Raw genomic sequence first — 20,904 nt, 5'->3', positions numbered from 1 at the left:
GGGGGCAGATCATTGTGCATTTGCTACCCCCTACTCCCTAGTTCCTCTCTCCCTACTTGCATGGTGGTCAGACCCCACGCAGCCTTGGTTTGGGCAGCCCCTTCCTCCCAACCCTCCTGGAGCAATGAACCTGCCTCAGTTTCTCCAATAAGACCCCCGCAGCCCCCGCCCCTCCCCTAGGGCCCTTAATGACGAGGGCTGTGCACTGCGGCGTTCGTGAGCCAGTCGTCCAGGGTGCGCGGAGAGGTCACGGCTTAGGCGCCCACGGGGTCTTGGACCCCTGCTGGAAAGCAGAGGCGGGGAGGGCCGGGCGCGGGAGGGGGTGTCTGAGGCGCCCCCGCGGTGTGTAGTGAGGCTGCGTCTGGGATGCGCGGCGCGGGGCGGGAGGGGCGACTCGCAGGTGCCCACAGACCACGGAGACGTCCGCGCGCAGGGCGGGAGTCGGCGCTTCCGGTGTGTGTGCGGCTCAGGGGTGCGGTGTGGCCCCCCAGACGGCGGTGGCCTGGCACGTGATGTGTGCGTCCTTGTCTGTTTTGTCTGTGTCCCTGACGGACTGAGTGCCAGTCCCCACTCTGCCACTTCCTGGCTGTGTGCCTCGGGGCCGGTGACTGTCCCTCGCTGTGCCTCAGTTTCCTCATCTGTACGATGGGGCTGATAAAAGTACCTGTCTCAGAGGGCCGCTGTGAGGATTAACAGGTAATATGTGTAAAGCGCAGAGAACAATGTCTGGCGCAGAGGCTATGCTGAAACGAATAAATATATAAAATAAACTATGATTATGCATTTTTTGCGTGAGGCAAGTGTCTATGGCTGTGTAACCTCCTAGGAAATGTGCGTGTCTGTGCGCATCTTTGTAGGTGTTTGGCGGCTCAGTTGTGTTACGTGTGCCTGCGTGTGATGTGAGGCTATGGTGGGGTAATGCGTCTTTTGTAACCTTGTGTGAATTGTGCATGTATTTGTGAAGTGTCTGTGTGTGCGTATTCTCTGGTTTGCCTGTGCGTCTGTGTTTCTGTATGTGTATTTGTATGTTATGCAAGGCCTGGGTAGGTGTGTGATGCGTTTATGTGTATTTTGGATGTGATTTGTGGAGCTGGTATGTATCCGTAATTCTTTGAATGGGTTGTGCGTGTATAACCATGTGGGGGTTGTGCCTGTGCTTGTGCTTCTGAGTATACAGTGTGTGTGTGTGTGTGTGTGTGTGTATCCAGGTGAGTGAAACGTGAGTCTGCACAGCTGTGTACCTGTGTCTGTGTGTTGTGTTTGTTTCCATGTGTGATATGCTGTGTGCCTGTGCCTATTTGTGCGTGTGAGCCATATCCATGTTAGTGTGTGTTGTGTGTTTACATGTCCCTGTGTAGTGGTGCCTGTATTGGTGTAGAGTGTGTGTGTGTGTGTCTGTGTACGTGATGCTGTGTCTTGGGGTGCTCTTTGTTGCCCCTATCCGTCTGTGGGGTGTCTATGTTCGTGAACGTGTGCCTCAGGGTATTACCGTGGCGTCTGCGTGGACCTTTGTCTGTGGCGTGCGTGTCTTGTGTATCCGGGGCTTTTCTCCGTCCCGAGCCTGTGGGGGTCTTTGTGCTGCTTCACCATTCCTGCGTGGCTGGGTGCTGCGGTGCTGGGGGCCAACCTGCCTGTGTCCCCAGTGCAGCCTGTCGTCCCTGCGTCTTTGTGTGTGACGTGGCCGCGTCCTCATCTGCCGATGGCTGTCCACCTTTGTATGTGATGTGCTTGTCTACGAGGGTCTCTGCGACGTGTCAGCCAGGCGTGGGCTGCGTGGGCCTGCCTGACATCTGCATCTTGGCGTGAAGCACACGTGTCCATGCTGGTGGCATGTCACAGTGGTGTCTGGGACAGGCACGGTGGGCCCTGCGCGCCCCCCAACCCCCATGGTCTGCTGGTCCCTGTCTGTCCCTCCTCCTCCCCTCCCTGCTGGCAGCCAATGCTACTGGGGAACCAGTTGCCATGACGATGCTCCATCCTCCCTCCATCCTTCCTCCTCCCACCCTTCCTCTGACAGGCTTTCTGCTCCCCCAATCCTGGCTGCCCTCGGGGGCGGGGCCCTCATTCTCCCCCCTCCCATTCTACCCTCGCCCCCCCCCAACCCCAGCAACCCCGGCTCCCCAGCTCCTCTCCTCTGTCCTCCTCTCCATCCCTTCATCTATCTGTCCCTTCAAAGAGGGGGAGGGGGGTACCTGAGCCACTAAGCATCCCCTCCCTCCCCCAGTCCTGCGTCTCCTGCCCCTCTTCCTAGGCCGGGGGGAGGCCAGGGTCGCGCGGGTCCCCATGGCTGGGGGCTGAGGGCCCGCCCCCCCTCCTCCCCAGCCGCCACCACCTCCGCCTCCCTTCCATCATCGACAAGATGCCTGCCCCTGGCGCCTTCATCTTCCTCGCAGCCGTCTCCGCCTCCGGCTGCCTGGCGTCCCCGGCCCACCCGGGTAAGTCTGTCTGGCCATCCGGCTGTCCAGCGGCCCCCACCTTCACCCCGGCCTGCCCAGGGGTCTGTCCGCAGGGTTCTGGCTTCATCACCTGTGTGCATGTCTTCCTGCAGCTGAGCCGGGGCCTGGGGAACCGCGGAGACGGAGCTTCTGTCAACAGGGCCTGTGGGAGGAAGACTGGGGGCTGGGTGGGGAGGGGGTCCACTTGGGCAACATGTGTGTGTGCGCGCGTGTGTGCACGCAGGTGTGTGCAGCGAGCCGGGGAAGGACAGGGCCTCTGGGAGAACGGGGGGCCGAGGGCAGGATACTATTTCTAAGGCAGACACAGCACAAGAGGCTGTCTCTATCTTTGGGGAGACCCAAGGCTTGCTGGGGTTCCCTTCTCCGTGGCTTGGGCTAGGGACAGAGGACATGTGTGAGCTCCAAGTGTCCCTAAAAGAGATGTATCTCAATCCCACTAACCAGAGGCTTCCAGCATGGGGCAACGATCTTCTCCCAGCCTGCAAGTGGGGGCTCACTCTCTTCCCCAAACAGGGGGTAATGAGGCTGTCAGTGGGAGCGAATTGTAAATTCTGGGAGCTCCAGGCTCCACTATTACTTCTCCTTTCCTCAGTCCTCATTGGCATTTTTCCAAGCCTGGGGTGATGTGATGGGGGGTTCGGGGGGAGTCCCAGTTTGGGGAAGAGAGGAGAGACCCCACCCCCAATCACTTGAGAGGGCTCCAAACTACAACTCCCACAATACGCTGGGCCACCCGGCTCCTCTGCCAAGGGGCTACTGGCTGCAAAGCATCATGGGAGTTGTAGTCCAGACTGGCCTGGATGGGAGGGGCATGGAGTCCGGGAGCCAGGGGCTTCAGACCAGGATGCAAGCCCAGCCCTGTGCCCACAGATGGATTCGCCCTGGGCCGGGCCCCTCTGGCTCCTCCCTACGCCGTGGTCCTCATTTCCTGCTCCGGTCTACTGGCCTTCATCTTCCTCCTCCTCACCTGTCTGTGCTGCAAACGGGGTGATGTCGGCTTCAAGGTGAGGGGCACGAGAGGGTTCAAGGTGGGGAGGCCTTTGCCCCCAACCCAGGTGGTTGGTGAGGGAGAGCGGCAGTTAGTCCGAGAGCACCCTTGGTCCTGAATTTACAGCAAGGTCCGGAGGCTTGGGAAGGAAATTGGACTGGGACTGGAGACAGTTCCAAGAAAGATGGGGAGGCACGCTTACACGAAGGACGATGGCGTGTCTCAGCCCTGTGTTCTCCCCTCCTCACCCCTCCCGGCCCCAGGAGTTTGAGAACCCTGAAGGGGAGGATTGCTCTGGGGAGTACACTCCCCCAGCGGAGGAGACCTCCTCCTCCCAGTCGCTGCCTGATGTCTACATTCTCCCACTGGCGGAGGTCTCCCTGCCGATGCCTGCTCCGCAGCCTTCACACTCAGGTGCTGCCCCCTGCCCTGCCTGGGATCCCATGGTCTTGAGGGTCTTCCCTTCAGGGACCGGGCGGCTGAGACCCCAAGCAGCCAAGGGGAAAACTGCAGGTGGGAGCCCCATTATCGTGACCCTAGAGGGAGTCAGAGGTCATCTGGGTGGAAGGCATTGCTTAATCCAAAACCATATTTGGGATCCTTGTGTGGGACCAGTAGTGGTGAGGGCAGCTGAGGTCTCAATCTCAGAGGCAGCCAATGGCAGGCTGAAGTCATGTCACAGGATCTTGGGATGCCAAAGGGAAGGACGGATTGGATACTGGAACCTGTGGGCAGCCAATGAGGAGGCAGAGGTCCCATCATTGGAATGTTGGGGGCAGCCAATGGAGGGAGAGACTGGTGCCTGCATTGAATCCCAGTCCCCAGGAGTGGGGAGGTGTCATTGGCACTAAGGAGGGGGGAGAGGCTCAGGAGCCTCCCCCTTTTGCCCCTCCCTAGACATGACCACTCCCCTGGGCCTTAGCCGCCAGCACCTCAGCTACCTACAGGAGATTGGGAGTGGCTGGTTTGGGAAGGTGAGTGGGCTGGGGGTGGGCGGCAGGGAGTCCATACATCCCCGGGCTTGTACTCCTGTTCTGTGTCCATTTCCCTGTTCCTACCACTTCTCATCTGCTCCCCGCCTCCTCCCCTGCCTCCTCAGCCCACCCATCACCCTCACCTCTATCCACCTCTCCCCCACTCCCACCCACCCCATCTCCCCTCATCTGTCCGTCAGCGCCTCCCTCCTCACTCCATTGGTCACTCCGCCTCGCCACCTGGCTCTCCACGCGCCCGTCTGTCCATCCTTCCATCCGTCCATGCGTCCGTCGGACTCTGGGCCTGTGAGTCTCTCACCCCATGTTTGGTGGGGGACAAGGGTGGTGGTGGGAATAAGGGGACAGCCTGAAAAGAGGGGGAAGTTGGGAGACTTTGGTGGAGTGGAAGTGGTCCCAGGGGAGGGGCCCCTCCCCCAATCACTTGAGAAGGCTGCAAACTACAACTCCCACAATGCACTTCTCAAGGGGAGGGGTGTGGGGAAGCCACTGGTGCTGACTCCTGGGCCCCCTTGACCAGGTGATCCTGGGAGAGATCTTCTCGGACTACACCCCAGCCCAGGTGGTGGTGAAGGAGCTCCGGGCCAGCGCGGGGCCGCTGGAGCAGCGCAAGTTCATCTCAGAAGCCCAGCCCTACAGGTATGCTGACGTGTGCCTCCTGCAGGGAACGTTTGGGAGTGGGAAGAGCGTGGTGTGGGCTCCGACTTGGGTTCGAATCCTGGATCTACCTCTTCCGGGCTGTGCTATTCAGTCAAGAGAATTTCCCTCTCTCTGAGCCTCAGGGTTTTTTCTTGGGACAGAGCCAGGTATATGAAAGGCAGTATGAAGAGAGCAAGGGGAGGGCACAGGAGCAAAGCTAGAGGCCTGCCAGGTCCACTCTGAACCTCGGTGTCTTCCTCTGGAAAGTGAGCCCGGGAAGCCCGAGTGTTCTCATGTAGAAGGCAGCTGAGAGGATGCGAGATCAGCCTGTGAAGCACTGGGCATATCTTCAGGCTCCTGCTTTGTGGGTGAGGGAGGGTAGAATCCGAATCACAGAGCAGGGCCCTGGGCAGGCACCCCAAATGGTCACTGAGGAGCTCTGTTCCCTCTCCCCCCGCCTCCACTGGCCCAGGAGGTCTGAGAAGGCAGGACCCTGTCCCTTCCTTGCTTGGTCTCCCCTCTACTCCAAGGGCTTCTAGATAAGCATGTATTAGGTAAGCGCCTTGGGCCGTAGTATGTTCGCTGTCAGGGGAAGGGTGAGAATACAGAGAACCCTTGTTGGACTGTTTAAATCTGGGATTTACCCCGAGAGACCCAGACACTGGACTTTATCACTCCCTTGCTCTAAAACCTCCATGGCTCCCCATTGCCCACAGGATAAAGTCCTGCTCCTCTCTACAGCCCACAGGCCCTGCACCGCCTGACCCCATGCCCTTCCTGCCACTGAACCCCCTCATCCCATCCACCCTCCTCATTAACCCCCCGACATGTCAGTCTCCTTCTGCCTCTGGACCCTTGTTGGCCCTTGCTGTTCCCTCTGGGATATCAGTCCCGACTCAGCGACCCCAGCTTCAGACCCTTCCTCACACAAGGCAGATCCTGGGCTCCCCCATGACACCAACTCGTGTTTTCTTCATAACACGTATCCAGGCTGACATTTTTAAAAAGATTTTATTTATTTTTTAAAGATTTTATTTATTTTTAGAGAGAGAGAAATGGAGGGAGAAAGAGGGAGAGAAACATCAGTGTGTGGTTGCCTCTCACACGCCCCCTACTGGGAACCTGGCCCACAACCCAGGCATGTGCCCTGACTGGGAAGTGAACTGGAGATCTGTTGGTTTGTCAGCTGGCACTGAATCTGCTGAGCCACACCAGCCAGGGCCAGTTTGTCATCTTTTTTTTTTAAATCTGCTTAGTTGCTTATTTGCCTGTCTTTGCTGGCAACCACTAGCCACACATGGCTACTTAAATTCATGTTAAATAAAGTCAAGTTGAAATTTCCCCAGCCACACTCACCCCATTTCAGGGGCTCGGTGGCCGCAGGTGGCCAGTGGCTCCCATGTGAGATGGCTCAGGTGCAGAGCACTCCTACCGTCACAGAGAGCTCTGCTGGAGGGTGTGGGGCTACCCTGGCGGCTCGGGGTCCATACTGTCATCTGTGCGAGCACAAGTGCCATCGGCCTTTGGTAGATTGAGCAAGCCAGAGATCTGAGATCAAACCCCAGCTCTGCCCCCGTTCCCAGCTGTGTGACCCTGGGCAAGTAGCTTCACCTCTCTGAGCCTCTGTTCCCTGCAGACCATATGGGAAGCCCGCAGGGCTGCCGGGAGGGTTTGGTAACAGAGGTGGCTGGTGGGCCGTGGCTCAGATGGGTGGGAGTGTGGGGCGCCCAGGCACCCACCTACCTCTGCCACCCTAAGTCTCCTGCCGGTTTTCAAGCCCCAGAACAGACCGGGTCCGTGGCAGAAGCAGGAACAGGAGGCATTACTCTCCCAAGTGGGTGAGGTTGGAAAGAACACAGGTTGTGGCTGGCCGGGCCCTGGGCCCTGCCTCCCGCCCAGCGCCAGAGGGAAAATAACTAACTGAGCGCCTACCCGGAGCCAGGCCGTGGGCTACAAGCTGGAACATTTTCATCTCCCCACAGCCCCCAGGCCATATAGCAAGGGGAAATCTTTCGTTCCACACAATTTTTATTTTTTGAGAGAGGGGAAGGGAGGGAGGGAGAGGGAGAGAAATGTCAATGTGTGGCTGTCTCTTGCATGCCCCACACTGGGGACGTGGCCTGCAGCCCAGGCACGCACCCTGACCAGGAATTGAACCAGCAACCGCAGGTTCACTGAGCCACACCACCAGGGCTTGTTCCACACATTTGTATGGCATACCCACTGGTCTAAAGCACTGGAGATGTGGCTACATGAACAAAAAGGCCCAAACCCTTGTCTTAGGAGAGCTCGTTGCCTAGTGGAAGGAGAGGCACCCCCGATGTTGGGGATCAGTGAGGTTTTTGGGCAAATGATGTTGAAACTGAGGCCCGAGGGATGAGGAGGACTGTGTTAGGGGAGGGGGTGATCCCCAGAGAGAACTCAGGGCAAAGGCCCCCGGCCTCTGTGTGTGTTTGGGGAGGGCCACACCAGTGTCGGGAGTGATGCTGGGCAGGGCGGCGGGGCCAGCCGGAGGGCCAGGACAGACTGTGGGACAGGCTACATGGGCATGCTGGGGAGCCGAGGGCAGCACCACCTGAAAGGGAGAGAGGGGAGGCCGGGAGGAGAGGGGAGAGAAGCGAGGCCAGGATGTGAGGAGGAGGCTAGAGCTGGGGCTGTAGGGAGAGGAGGGGATGGAGAAGAGTCGGGGGGTGGGAAGGCTTGGGGGTGAGGAAGAAGGAGGGCTGAGGAGGCATGGGGGGGTCTGGCGCACAAACTGGGAGGCAGCGGTCCTGAGACACGTGGGGAAAGAGTGTGCATGTGTGGTGGGGGAGACCTGAGGCGAGCAAGCAGCAGAGAGGTTGAAGCAACAGTCTGGTGTTGCTGGGTGGCTGGGGCAGGACAGGGGCTGGGGTGGGGGAAGTGGCTGGTTCCTGACTCAGCATCCCCCCCTCCAGGAGCCTGCAGCACCCCAATGTCCTCCAGTGCCTGGGCGTCTGTGTGGAGACACTGCCTTTTCTGCTTATCATGGAGTTCTGTCAGCTGGTGAGGGTCTGAGGGGAGGACGGAGTGGGAGCCGGGGGAGGCCTGGGGTCCTGGGACTCTCTGGCAAACAGCTCGTCATCATCACAGGGACACCAGTGTGACAAGCGCTAACAGCTCTTGAGTGCAAACCATATGTCCGTATGTTGGGGAGCACTCCCTCCACAGGTGGCACCGCTGGACCAGCGGAGAGGTGTCTGTTATTACCCCCTGAAGCTCAGAGGGGCGGCCCATCCTCCCTCAGATTGGCTGGAGGTGTGGATGCCTGGTAGGGGGGTATGGTGGCGGCACTGATCCCTGCCTGCCCTCCCTCCCAGGGGGACCTGAAGCGTTACCTTCGGGCCCAGCGGCCCCCGGAGGGCCTGTCCCCTGAGTTACCCCCTCGAGACCTGCGGACACTGCAGAGGATGGGCCTGGAGATCGCCCGAGGGCTGGCACACCTCCACTCCCACAACTACGTGCACAGGTGGCAGCTGGGGAGCCCCGGGAAGGAATGTGGGGGCCTACTTAGGGGAAGGGGATGAGGCCACAGGGGAGGGGCTCAAGGAGCCGAGGAAGCTGGAGTGGTGGACACCAAAGGGGAAAATCCTGGAGGAGCCCCGGAGGTGGAGGGCTCAGGGTTAGAGAGGAGGAAAGGAGGAAGGGCCGGAGTCGGGAAAGTGGGCAGAACCTAGGCCTTGGGGTAACTGCCCCGGGCTGCCCCTTTCTCACCTGGCCCCCTTGACCGGCACCCAGCGACCTGGCCCTGCGCAACTGCCTGTTGACCTCTGACCTCACTGTGCGCATTGGAGACTACGGGCTGGCCCACAGCAACTACAAGGTGGGGGTTGCCCGCCTCCCATCTGGGCTGGGGACGGTGGGGGTATCCTGACCTGTCTGACCCTGTCCTCTGCTACCACCCCCCCAGGAGGACTACTATCTGACCCCAGAGCGCCTGTGGATCCCCCTGCGCTGGGCAGCGCCGGAGCTCCTCGGGGAGCTGCATGGGACCTTCATGGTGGTGGACCAGAGCCGGGAGAGCAACATCTGGTGAGGGGTCTGGGCCGCAGGGGGGCCCAGCAGGGCAAGGCAGGTGGCAGGGCCACAGGGATGGCACCTGACTCCCTGGATGGGGAAACTCGCGCTGGGAGGGGCAGCCCCCAGGCAGGTGGGGGTGGGGCCCTGACCTCTGTCTGCCCTCTGCTCCCTGCAGGTCCCTGGGGGTGACTCTGTGGGAGCTGTTTGAGTTTGGGGCACAGCCCTACCGCCACCTGTCTGATGAGGAAGTCCTGGCCTTTGTCGTCCGCCAGCAGCATGTCAAGCTGGCCCGGCCCCGGCTCAAGCTGCCCTATGCGGACTACTGGTGAGGACAGGGCCTGGCCCGGCCCCCAACCTCTCACACCCGGCCCTGGGACGGCCCCGGGACACCCTGCCTCCCTGCACACACCACCCACAATCTCTCACCACTGCTACTTAGTATCTGTTGATACCAAGGTGGCGGAGCTGGTGTTTGAACCTGAGTTTCTTCAGCTCGAGAAGGGCCCTGCCGCTTGCTTCTCCCTGGCTCCAGAGCACACAGCCCAAACAGGGAGGCCGCCTTACCCATCATTGCCTCCTGCCAGCCTTGCTTTCCTCTCTCCCTCTAGGTCCCTGTCCCCCTCCCTCCGGGACCCTGTCTCTTCATCCTCTAGGTCCCTGTCTTCTATTGGGTGTCTCTCTCTCTCGCTCGCTCGCGCGCTCTCTCTCTCTCTCTCTCTCTCTCTCTCTGGGTTTCTGTGCCCCTCTCCCTGGCTCTCTGGTCCCCCTCTCTTCCTGTCTCTGCCCACGCCAGAGGCCTCTGCACCCCAGGCCCCTGCCCCACTGCTGCCTCCTCCCTCCCCCCAGGTACGACATCTTGCAGTCCTGCTGGCGGCCACCTGCCCAGCGCCCCTCAGCTTCCGATCTCCAACTGCAGCTCACCTACCTGCTCTCTGAGCGGCCCCCACGGCCACCGCCGCCACCCCCCCCACCCCGAGATGGTCCCTTCCCCTGGCCCTGGCCCGCCACTCACAGTGCGCCCCGCCCAGGGACCCTCTCCTCACCGTTCCCCCTTTTGGATGGCTTCCCTGGGGCTGACCCTGATGACGTGCTCACGGTCACCGAGAGCAGCCGTGGCCTCAACCTTGAGTGCCTGTGGGAGAAGGCGCGGCGGGGGGCAGGCCGGGGTGGGGGGGCGCCGCCCTGGCAGCCAGCGTCCGCGCCCCCGGCCCCCCATGCCAACCCCTCCAACCCTTTCTACGAGGCGCTGTCTGCGCCCAGTGTGCTGCCGGTTATCAGCGCCCGCAGCCCCTCCGTGAGCAGCGAATACTACATCCGCCTGGAGGAGCATGGCTCCCCACCTGAGCCCCTCTTCCCCAATGACTGGGACCCCCTGGACACAGGAGTGCCTGCCCCCCAGGCCCCCCAGGCCCCCGCTGAGGTCCCCCAGCTGGTGTCCGAGACCTGGGCCTCCCCCCTTTTCCCTGCGCCCCGGCCCTTCCCGGCCCAGTCCTCGGCATCAGGCAGCTTCCTCCTGAGTGGCTGGGACCCCGAGGGCCGGGGCGCTGGGGAGACCCTGGCGGGAGACCCTGCCGAGGTGCTGGGGGAACGGGGGGCCGCGTGGGCCGAGGAGGAAGAGGAGGAGGAGGAGGGCAGCTCCCCAGGAGAAGACAGCAGCAGCCTGGGGGGTGGCCCCAGCCGCCGAGGACCCCTACCCTGTCCCCTGTGCAGCCGCGAGGGGGCCTGCTCCTGCTTGCCCTTGGAGCGGGGGGACGCCGTCTCTGGCTGGGGGGGCCACCCTGCTCTTGGCTGCTCCCATCCCCCAGAGGACGACTCGTCCCTGCGGGCAGAGCGGGGCTCCCTGGCCGACCTGCCCCTGGCCCCCCCCTCTTCGGCCCCCCCCGAGTTTCTGGACCCCCTCATGGGGGCGGCGGCGCCCCAGTACCCCGGGCGGGGGCCACCTCCTGCTCCCCCCCCCCCCGCCGCCACCTCCCCGGGCCCCCACGGACCCCGCCGTGTCCCCAGACCCCCCTTCGGCCGTGGCCAGTCCCGGCTCAGGCCTGTCGTCTCCGGGCCCCAAGCCGGGGGACAGCGGCTACGAGACCGAGACCCCTTTTTCCCCCGAGGGAGCCTTCCCAGGTGGGGGGGCAGCCGAGGAGGAAGGGGTCCCTCGGCCACGGGCTCCCCCCGAGCCACCCGACCCGGGAGCGCCCCGGCCGCCCCCAGACCCGGGTCCCCTCTCTCCTCCGGGGACCCGGGAGAAGCCAACCTTCGTAGTTCAAGTGAGCACCGAGCAGCTGTTGATGTCCCTGCGGGAGGATGTGACAAGGAACCTCCTGGGGGAGAAGGCGACGCCCCTCCGAGAGACAGAGATGGGGCCCAGGAAGGCAGGGAGAGGCCCCGGCCACAGAGAGAAAGCCCCGGGCCTGAGCTGGGACCCCACAGTCCTGGGCAGCGGGAAGAAAGCCTCAAGCCCGAGCGAGGATCCGAGCCTCCCCGTGAACGGGGTGACAGTGTCGGAGAACGGGGCACAGACAGCCCCAGGCACCGAGGAGAAGGTGGTGGAGAATGGGGGCCCGGGGTTCCCAGAGAGAGAAGAGACAGTGCTGGAGAATGGGGAGCTGACACCCCCAAGGAGGGAGGAGGCAGTGCTGCAGAATGGGGAGCTGAGGTCCCCAGAGAGAGAAGAGACAGTGCTGGTGAATGGGGGCCTGACACCCCCAAAGATGGAGGAGATGGTGTCAGAGAATGGGGGCCTGAGACTCCCCAGGAGCACCGAGAGGCTGCCAGAGACTGGGCCTTGGAGAGCCCCAGGGCCCTGGGAGAAGATGCCCGAGAATGGAGGTCCAGCCCCCACGATCGGGGAGCGAGCCCCAGAGACCTTGCTGGAGAGAGCCCCCACACCCGGTGCAGTGGCCTTGCCCCAGAACGGCGGGGAGACAGCCCCTGGCCCCATTGGTCAAGCCCCCAGGAGCGGGGCACCGGAACTGGGGACCAAGAGGAGAGCCCCAGAGATTGGGGGGGCGCTGAGAGCCCCCGGGGCTGGGAGGCTGGACCTCGGGAGTGGGGGCCGAGCCCCAGTGGGCATGGGGATGGCCCCCGGCGGCGGCCTCGGAAACGGCGTGGACGCAAAGGCCGGATGGGTAGACAACACGAGGCCACAGCCGTCGCTGCCTCTGCCACCGCCGGAAGCACAGCCGAGGAGGCCGGAGCCAGCGCCCCAGAGAGCCAGGCTGGAGGTGGCCTCCGAGGGAGAGCCCGGGGCCCTAGACAGCAGGGTCGGCGGAGACCTGGCACCCAGCGGAGGCGGGGACCCCCCCAAGCCCGAGAGGAAGGGCCCCGAGATGCCACGACTGTTCTTGGACTTGGGACCTCCTCAGGGGAACAGCGAGCAGATCAAAGGTGAGGAGGCTGCCGGGAGCATGGGAGTGAGGTTGGGGGCCTCAGGAGCGCAGCTGAGCATCTCAGGCTCCTGGGTGGCAGACAAGTCAGGCTGGCGGCGACAAGCAGACACACTGGAGCACACGGCCTGGGCTCACATCCCTAGCTCTGTGACCTTGGACAAATGACCTTACTTCTCTGAGCCTTGATTTTCCCGTCTGCCAAAAAATGGAGGACAAGCACAGCCCCTACCTAGTAGGGTTGTGAGTTAAGACTTTAAGTGCTTCTTAAACACCTGCTCTTATTATTGCAGTTCATAGACCAGGGGCCTCAAATTCAGATGCCCACAAGGGCCAGACAGTATGGAAAAATGAATGAGGTCACCGGGCAGAGCTGGGGTGGGAGTTGGAGAAGAAATGCAGCCATTTCTCAGCTCCATTCGTGGATGTCCATTCGGGGTTGCCAAAGCTGATGCTTCTCCCTTTCAAACGAGAGTTCTTGGTGTTTCAAAGGTTGAAACCAATTCAAATGAAGCTGATCTGTGTGACCTCTGGTTTCAACTTTCCAACGAGCTGAGGCATCTATCAAGTGTGCCAGGCCCTGAGCTGCCCACAGCTGGGACCCAGGGAGTCTCAGGCCTGTCCTGTCTCCAGGGGGTTGGGGACCTGGAAGCTGCAGAAATGCCTTTTCTGGACATTGAATTTGGATAGGAACACAGGAGGTGTTTTATCACAGCGGGGATGAGCTAGGAGAAGATAAGAGTAAAGATAAGTAAGAAAAGGAAGTTCCTGGAAGAAGGAACAACCTATGCCAAGGCTCAGAGGTGGGGGGGAAGGAATGGGGAGGGGGTCCACATGCCTGGACGGAAGTCCAGCCACTGCCCACACGTAGGCGTAGGGGCTGTGCTTCCACTGGAACCACCCGCAGGCCTGATTTCCTTAAATACGGGTATGAAAGTTATAAGTGGCCGGGCCCTGTTTTATATTGGCAAACGCACAGCCACGCTAGAGTGAAGGGTTACATCTCCGTCTACTGGAGGAGCCTGTGAGTCAGGAGAGAGGGGTCAGGAAGAGGTCTGGGCAGAGAATGCTCCTCCCTCAAAGCCTGTGGTGTAAGCACACTTCCTTGAGGCTGTTGTGGGGAGCTTACAACTATCTGTGTCAGGGAAGATCGAGGACAGCATGAAAATGTCGGGATGGGCAGCTAAGATGCCCCACAGGATCTGGTGTGGGGTGGGAGATTTGTATTGCTGGGTAAAAAGAGATTGGGAGTAGCCTGCTTTTCTTTAAAAAATACATATATATTTATTTTTAGAGAAAGGGTAAGGGAGGGAGAGAAACATCGATGTGTGAGAGATACATAAATCAGTTACCTCTCACATGTCCCTGACTGGGAATCAAACCAGCAACCTTTTGGTTCACAGGCCGGCACTGAGCCACACCAGCCAGGGCTACTTTGTTTCTTTTTTTTTTAACCAGTGATCTCCTACTCTTCCTTCAAGACCCCACTCAAAATTCTCCTGCCCCAGGAAGTCTTCCTGATTTCCACCCCATCACCCTGCAACGGGTGGTCAGGGAGGTGACTTTGGAGCAGACATGAAGGAAATGAGCCCCGTGGACGTCAAGAGTAGGACACTGAAATGGGCAGTAACTGGGCCCGTTTAGGGAATAGCAAAAGGCCAGTGATGCTGGAGTAGAGCGAGTGAAGGGAGGAGGTAACCTGGTCCACATCCTTCTTTCTCTGCCCCACGCTGACCCTCCTCTGGTCCCCACCATCACGCCCCACTGGCACACGGTTCACACATGCCCTAGTGGGATGAGTGGCCCTTGTCCACTTACCAGTAAGGAAACAGAGGCTCAGAGAGGTGGGTCTCCTTGTCCAGGGGCACAGAGCAAGTGAGCGGGTTGGGCTTGGGATTCGAAGGCAGGTTTCCTTTACTAGGGACCTGAAGGCCTTCCTTCCCAGCAAGATGAGATCAGGGAGTCTAAGGGCAGGGAAAGGGCCTAAGAGATGGTTAGACAATGCAATTTTGTCTTGTGACTGAGGACCAGAGAGGGAAAGTACCTTGGTCAACATCACACAGCAGGGATTAAGTCATTCAGTAATTCTACATATTTTGACTGAGTACCTCTGTGTACTTGGGGCTTGGGGATGTGGCCAGAACAGGCAGGACTCAGTCTCTGTTTAGTGGAAAGGCAAGCGTAAATCACATCGCCACAGAAATATAGTTATACACTGAGATAATCTGCTCGGAAGGAGAGGTGTTTGGCACCACGGGGTGCAGAGCTGGTGGCCTGATGATGACCTGGGAGATCTCTGAAGGCTTTGAAAGCCCAGAGATAGCTGGAGGATGACTAGGACTTGGGTTAGAACAGGAAGTTCCAGGCAGAGGGAACAGCCTGTGCAAAGGCTTAGAGGTGGGAGGAATAGGGATATGGTCCAATGTGGCTGCATGGAAGCCAAGCCAGAATGAGGTGGGGAAGGGCCTGGAGAGGTCAGCAGGGCCAGGGCACTCGGGCCGGGTGGGCCGCAGGGGGAAGTTGGCACGGGGAAGCCATGCGGAGAGTTAAGCCCTGGAGTCAGGGGAAGATCTCCCCCGCTGAGTGGAGAAAGGCCCCAGTGCAGCCCTTGGATCCACAAGGAGAGAAACTGAGGCTCAGGTTGTGTTCTGAGATTACCTGGGGACACACGGCTAGGCGGGAGGGCATGCCTCTATTTCCACAGGAACAGGGGCTCACCTGGTCTCTCTTCTCGCAGCCAAGCTCTCGCGGCTGTCGCTGGCGCTGCCGCCGCTCACGCTCACGCCGTTCCCGGGCCCGGGCCCACGGCGGCCCCCGTGGGAGGGCGCGGACGGCGGGGCGGCTGGCGGGGAGGCCGGCGGGGTGGGGGCACCGGGGCCGGCGGAGGAGGACGGGGAGGACGAGGACGAGGAGGAGGACGAGGAGGTGGCGGCGGGCGCGGCTGCGGGGCCGCGGGGCCCCGGGAGGTCGCGGGCAGCCCCGGTGCCGGTCGTGGTGAGCAGCGCCGACGCGGACGCGGCCCGCCCGTTGCGGGGGCTGCTCAAGTCTCCGCGCGGGGCCGACGAGCCCGAGGACAGCGAGCTGGAGAGGAAGCGCAAGATGGTCTCCTTCCACGGGGACGTGACCGTCTACCTCTTCGACCAGGTGCGCGGGGGCGGGGGCGGGGGGGAAAGCACGTGCCGGGGGCGGGGCCTGGGGCAGACTGGCTGAGGATGGGGTGGGATTGGCTTTGAGTGTGAGGCAGGGCCTGACCGAGGGGCGGGACCAGGAGAATGGGCGGAGCCCGGAGCGAGGGTGGAGAGTGAGTGGATCTGGAAAGGAGGATGTGAGGGCGGAGTCTGGAAGGAGGCCGGGAAGAAAGCCCTGAGAAGATTGGGGCGTGGTGGCCTGGTTAATGGGGCGGGGTTTGTACACCTGCGCGCCCGCCCGTGGTAGAGGCTAAGGGACTGGCTCAGGGTGGATCTTAGCCACTAGAGGCGGGCCGCGGGGAGCCCGCAGGTAGGGCTTAAGAGATGCGGCTGTTGTAAAAAATGGTTTGGAGCAGGTTAAAGGACGAGCTGAGCTAAAGGACTGGGGCAGGGCCTAAATAAATGGGTTGAGGATAGTGTAACTATCTTTGGGGAGGCGACAGGTAGTGTAGAAGGGACAAAGGGAGGGAGGGGTGGTGCTTGTGGACTAGGGCTGTGTCTAAATGAGCCTGAAGTGGGCCAAGTGGGCTGAGGTCCTGAGTCGCGTGAGGAAGGGCCCAGAGCTGAGGCTTGAGCTACTGATACTAAAGGATGGGGGTTGGAGGGCCGGGCTTAGGGGCCCAGGGGAGGGTCGGGAGATGTACAAGATGGGATAGGGGTTCGGAAGTAGTTATCCGAACTTCCCGCAGCAGCAAGTAGTTCTGCGGCCCGAATTTGGATTTTGCGGTCGAGATCTCGGACGAAGGGTGGGGTCAAGGAGACGGGGCAGGATTTACGGAGACAGTTCTGGGTTCGGAGCTCTCAGGCAGGCAGCACGTTAAGGAGCGAGGAGAGAATTTCTGTGGTGGGCTGCTTAGGGGTGTGTGGGCGGGGCTTTGCAGCCGGGGGAGGAGCCTCGGGCGGGGCTGGGGTTAAGGCTACATTGAGGCTTCTAAGGCAGGTTAGGGAGATTAGGGGGTGCGGCCATCTGCAGAGCATGAAATAGTAAACTCCGGAATGTTAAGAGAGGTTTGCTGCTGGTTGGGATGCAGTGGTAGGATGTGACGGTTCGCCCCCTCTCGCCTCCCCTAATCTGTCTTCACAGGAGACGCCAACCAACGAGCTGAGCGTCCAGGGCCCCCCCGAGGGGGACACGGACCCATCAACGCCGCCAGCGCCCCCGACGCCTCCCCACCCCGCCACCCCCGGCGATGGGTTTCCCAGCAACGACAGCGGCTTTGGTGAGGAATGGGACAGGACCGGAGGTGTGGCAGAGCTGAGGGTGGGGCCTGCACAGGGGGCGGGGTCCGAGGGAGGCCGCTGAAGGGGACTCCAGAGGTGTCTGAGGGTCTGACCTCGTCTTCTCCTCTTACCCCTCACCCCCTTCCGCTAGGAGGCAGTTTCGAGTGGGCGGAGGATTTCCCCCTCCTCCCCCCACCAGGGCCCCCCCTGTGCTTCTCCCGCTTCTCCGTCTCGCCTGCGCTGGAGACCCCGGGGCCCCCCACCCGGGCCCCCGACGCCAGGCCCGCAGGTACGCGTGCTTCAGATCCTCGGGCCTGCCCCGACCTCTGTCGAGCTTTCTCTGCCCTCTGCCCCCGTCTGTCTCCATCTCTCTCCCTCCGCATTCTTGTCCCCTCCCCAGTCTCCTCCTTCCCTTCTCTGTCGACACTCTGCTCATTTCTGAGACCCCACCCAACTCTGGAACCAGCGCATACCGGGCGATGTCCTTCAGATGGGCCTTCCTAAGCCTCAGTTTTCCCTTCTGTAAGGACTTCCTCCAAGTCTTTCCCGTCTTTGCCCTGTGTCTGGGTCAGGCTGCTGCCTGGCACTTGCAGCATGCTCACCCAGCCTCCCTTCAGGAGTACATCGATCAGAGGCAGACTAGGAGAGAGGACGCCAGCGTGCTCCCAGCTGGTGCGAACCTGAGCAGAGAGAACCTGGCCAGGAGTCCCACAGCAATATCCACAAGGGCACCGCGGCTAAGAGGAAGGGCAAACACTCACGGAGACCCTACTATGTGATCGCCACATCTTAACCCATTTAATCCTCACTACGATGCCATGAGGTGGATGCTAGCCTCACCCCCAATTTACAGAAGAGAAAACCCAGGCACGGAGGGGAATAAGGAGCCGGGATACAGGCGCCAGCTGCCTGGCCCGCGTCCATGCCCTCTGCAGTCATCCGTGTTTATCCCCTTCCTTTCTTGCGGCGTTTCACATACGCCACACCGCTAATCCTCACCACCACCTTGGGAGAGGGGCACGTCCTCCTTCGTTTTTGACCGTCCCAAAGCTTAGGCCATGCTCACAGAGAGGCGGCCACAGCTGTGTCTCAGGGCAGGACTGGGGCTAGAGGGATGCAACCCAGGGTCTCTGCTGCCCCCTGCTGCCGATGCAGAGAACTCCCCTGGATGCCAGGCTTGCCCTGGGCCAGGTAGGCGCAGGTGTTCCTCCTGAGGGGGCTGAGGAGGGAGAAGGTGCAACTGGATCTTTTCAGGGCGGGTTCCATTCCCGCTTTCCCAAACCGTGCCCGAGTCCAGGAGTTGGCCCCGCCACTTCTTGGCTAAGGGACGTAAGGTGAGTCGCTTTCCCTTTATGTGCCTCAGTTTCCTCATCTGTGGAATGGGGATAATAACAAGCTCAGACTCAGAAGGTTGCTGCGGGGATTACATGGCTTAATCCTCCCCGTGGGTGAAGCATGAGCCTGAGCCCGTGGCAGTGAGCAGTCTCTAACTGGCAGCTGTTACTGTGCTTCAATAAGTAGGTGTCTATGAGCATTGGCCGTGCGCAGGCGCAGTGCTGGGCAGCGAGATTCCGTGCGGAGCAAGATCAGCGCGCCCCGCCCCGCCCCCAGACACTGACCGCACGGTCCTCTGAGAAAGCGGATGACAAGAGGAAAGGGCTTTGTCTCCCTGGTGGAAGTGCCATTGAACCAGGGACTTGAAGGGTTGACGTCGTTAGCTAGGTGAAGAGGAACGGGACGGGGAGCTAGCAGACTAAGCAGCTTGCACAAAGGGCCTGAGGCAGGAGAGAGCTTGGCCAGCTTAAGGGACAGAAGGGAAGCAGTGTGTCTGGGGGTGGCTTAGAGAGGGGGGTGGATGCAGATGGAGGGGGCAGAAGGGGCGGGGAGGACCATGTAGGGCTTGGGGGTGGAGGCTTAGTCCTGGGGGGCATTAGGCAACCATGGGAGGGCTGTGACAGAGGAAGGGCCAACTGGGCCCCTGGTGGAGGAGGACCCACCCCTGGGGCCACAAGGGGGGCTGACTGCTGGCTGGGAAGGAGGCTGGGTCACAGGCCAGGAGGGAGGTGCAAGGGCAAGGGGGGCTGGAGCTGAAGGCTGCCTCTCAGGTTTTGCCCCAAATGTCCCTTTCTCCCAGAGGCCTTCTCTGAGGCCCCCACGAGGACAGGGCAGGGTGGGTTGCAAGGTGCAGGGACAGGGGCCAAGTGGTGAGTCAGGGCTGGGGCTGGCAGGGCCAGCAGCGGCGGTGACTTCACCGTTCATCACCAGGGGGGGAGAGGGAGGGCCAGATTGCCTGAAACCCAAGTCCCTTCACGCAGTCAGCAGCTAGTCCCCCTGCAGCTGGGCTGCGATGTGGGACCATGGGCAGGGGGCCGGAGGAAGGGCCCCATTCCTCCTGAGACCCCTGTGCTTGCTGTAGCTCTGCCCACTTAGGAAATGTCGCCTGCATGCTAAGTGACACCAAGTTTCCCAGAGATTCCCCGCTCATCTGAAAAGGACACGAGGGTCGTGCTCCCTATTTAAAGAGAAGGAAACTGAGGCTCAGGGTTGGAGGGGCAGTGACTGGGCTGAAGCCACCCAGCAAAGAGGTGCGGCAGGGGGTGGTGGTGGAGTGAGGGTACCCGGTGATCCTCCACCCCAGAGAGCTTGTTTTTCTGGATGTGTGGAATTGGGGAGGTGTCATTCCTGCCCCTGGGAGAGCAGGGGTCATGGGAAAGCTTGGTGGGAGGGTGCTGTGCAGCAGGCCCTGTGTTGGACGCTGGGGTGCGACAGTGACCCCAGGCCTGTCTGCCCTGAGCTTACAGTCTAGAGGCACAAGCAGACAGGAAGCTCTTCAACAACCACTGGGATTAGCTCAGGGGAGGGAAAGAAAAATAACCAGAGCGCAACGCGATAGGGTGACTGCGGCTGGGGGTGGGGTGCGAGGGGGCACCTGCTTGACTGAAAATGGCCAGGGCAGCCTCCGAGGCCGGGGCATTGTGGCAGGGGCCTGAATTCATGGGAGGGCTCAGGAAAGGGGGTGCTGTGCCATGGGAACCGCAAGTGCAAGAGCCCTGGGGTAGGACTGTGCTTGGAAGGAACTGGAGGCGGCCATTGCAGCTGGAGCAGAGTGAGTGAGGTAGGGTGGGGGAGGGGAGGCTGGAAAAGGGGACCCAGCAGATGGTGGGGGCCTCGTGGGCCACAGTGAGGGCTTTGCTTTCACTCCCAGTGATCAGAAGCCATGAGCCTGTCTGCTCACTAACTCTGTTTCTCTCTCTACCCGTTCCGTCGCCAGGCCCCGTGGAGAACTGATCCCCCGAAGACCTGACCCCCCTGTACCCCCAGAAGAGGGGTTGAGAATAGAATCCTCTGTGGACGACGGAGCCACTGCCACCACCACAGACACCGCCTCCGGGGAGGCCCCCGAGCCTGGGCCCTCCCCCTCCCCCACCATGTGCCAAACGGGAGGCCCTGGCCCCCTGCCCCTCAGCCCCCCGGACGGCTCCCCTGACCCCCCTGACCCCCTCGGTGCCAAATGAGGCAGGAAGCCCCTTGCCCCTCCCTGGAGAATCACCTTTCTTGGAACTGAACTGAACTCTTTCGGGCCCGTGCCCCTGGGCCCAGCGGAGGCCTCTGCTCCCCTATCCCCCCGCCTCAGACAGGGGCCGCAGGCTTCGGGGACCTGGACCCCCCCTCTCGCGTCTCCCATCCCCGCCCTAGCCTGGCCCCTGGATGGGGCCTCTGGTTCAAACCTTCGCGTGGCATTTTCACATTATTTAAAAAAGACAAAAACAACTTTTTGGAGGAACGCGGGGTCTGTGTGTGTTTCGGGGGACGAAGAGAGGAGGATGCAGGAGAAGGTGCCACCCAGGAGAAGCCTCCGTCCTCACCACCTGGCTTGACAGGTGGGAACTTCCAGGCTCAGAAAGGTTGAAACACCCACACCGCGGTGGGAGACGCCCCGGCTTCTCCGCGTCTCTGGATCCCTGCCCCGTGTCCAGTGGTTGCATGACCGACTTCAGCTGC

The 20,904-nt window shown here is 61.2% G+C and overlaps 1 protein-coding gene across 1 annotated transcript; it reads left to right on the top strand.

Moving 5' to 3' along the window:
- Positions 1 to 2,145: 2,145 nt before the first annotated feature.
- Positions 2,146 to 20,274, top strand: LMTK3 (lemur tyrosine kinase 3). Its single transcript, XM_053915953.1, is given in 16 exon segments — positions 2,146 to 2,435; positions 3,327 to 3,460; positions 3,708 to 3,858; positions 4,342 to 4,418; positions 4,957 to 5,075; positions 8,012 to 8,099; positions 8,414 to 8,562; positions 8,832 to 8,916; positions 9,004 to 9,125; positions 9,289 to 9,438; positions 9,960 to 11,061; positions 11,063 to 12,494; positions 15,231 to 15,637; positions 16,766 to 16,901; positions 17,054 to 17,191; positions 20,174 to 20,274. Coding segments are annotated over 16 exon segments (4,383 nt in total). The 5' UTR covers positions 2,146 to 2,359; the 3' UTR covers positions 20,191 to 20,274.
- Positions 20,275 to 20,904: the final 630 nt, after the last annotated feature.

This window comes from Desmodus rotundus, chromosome 12 (genome assembly GCF_022682495.2).
Source record: "Desmodus rotundus isolate HL8 chromosome 12, HLdesRot8A.1, whole genome shotgun sequence".
Taxonomy (NCBI): Eukaryota; Metazoa; Chordata; class Mammalia; order Chiroptera; family Phyllostomidae; genus Desmodus; species Desmodus rotundus.
The sequence above is the reverse complement of the archived record's forward strand: the minus strand, read 5'-3'. Positions and strand labels throughout refer to the sequence as shown.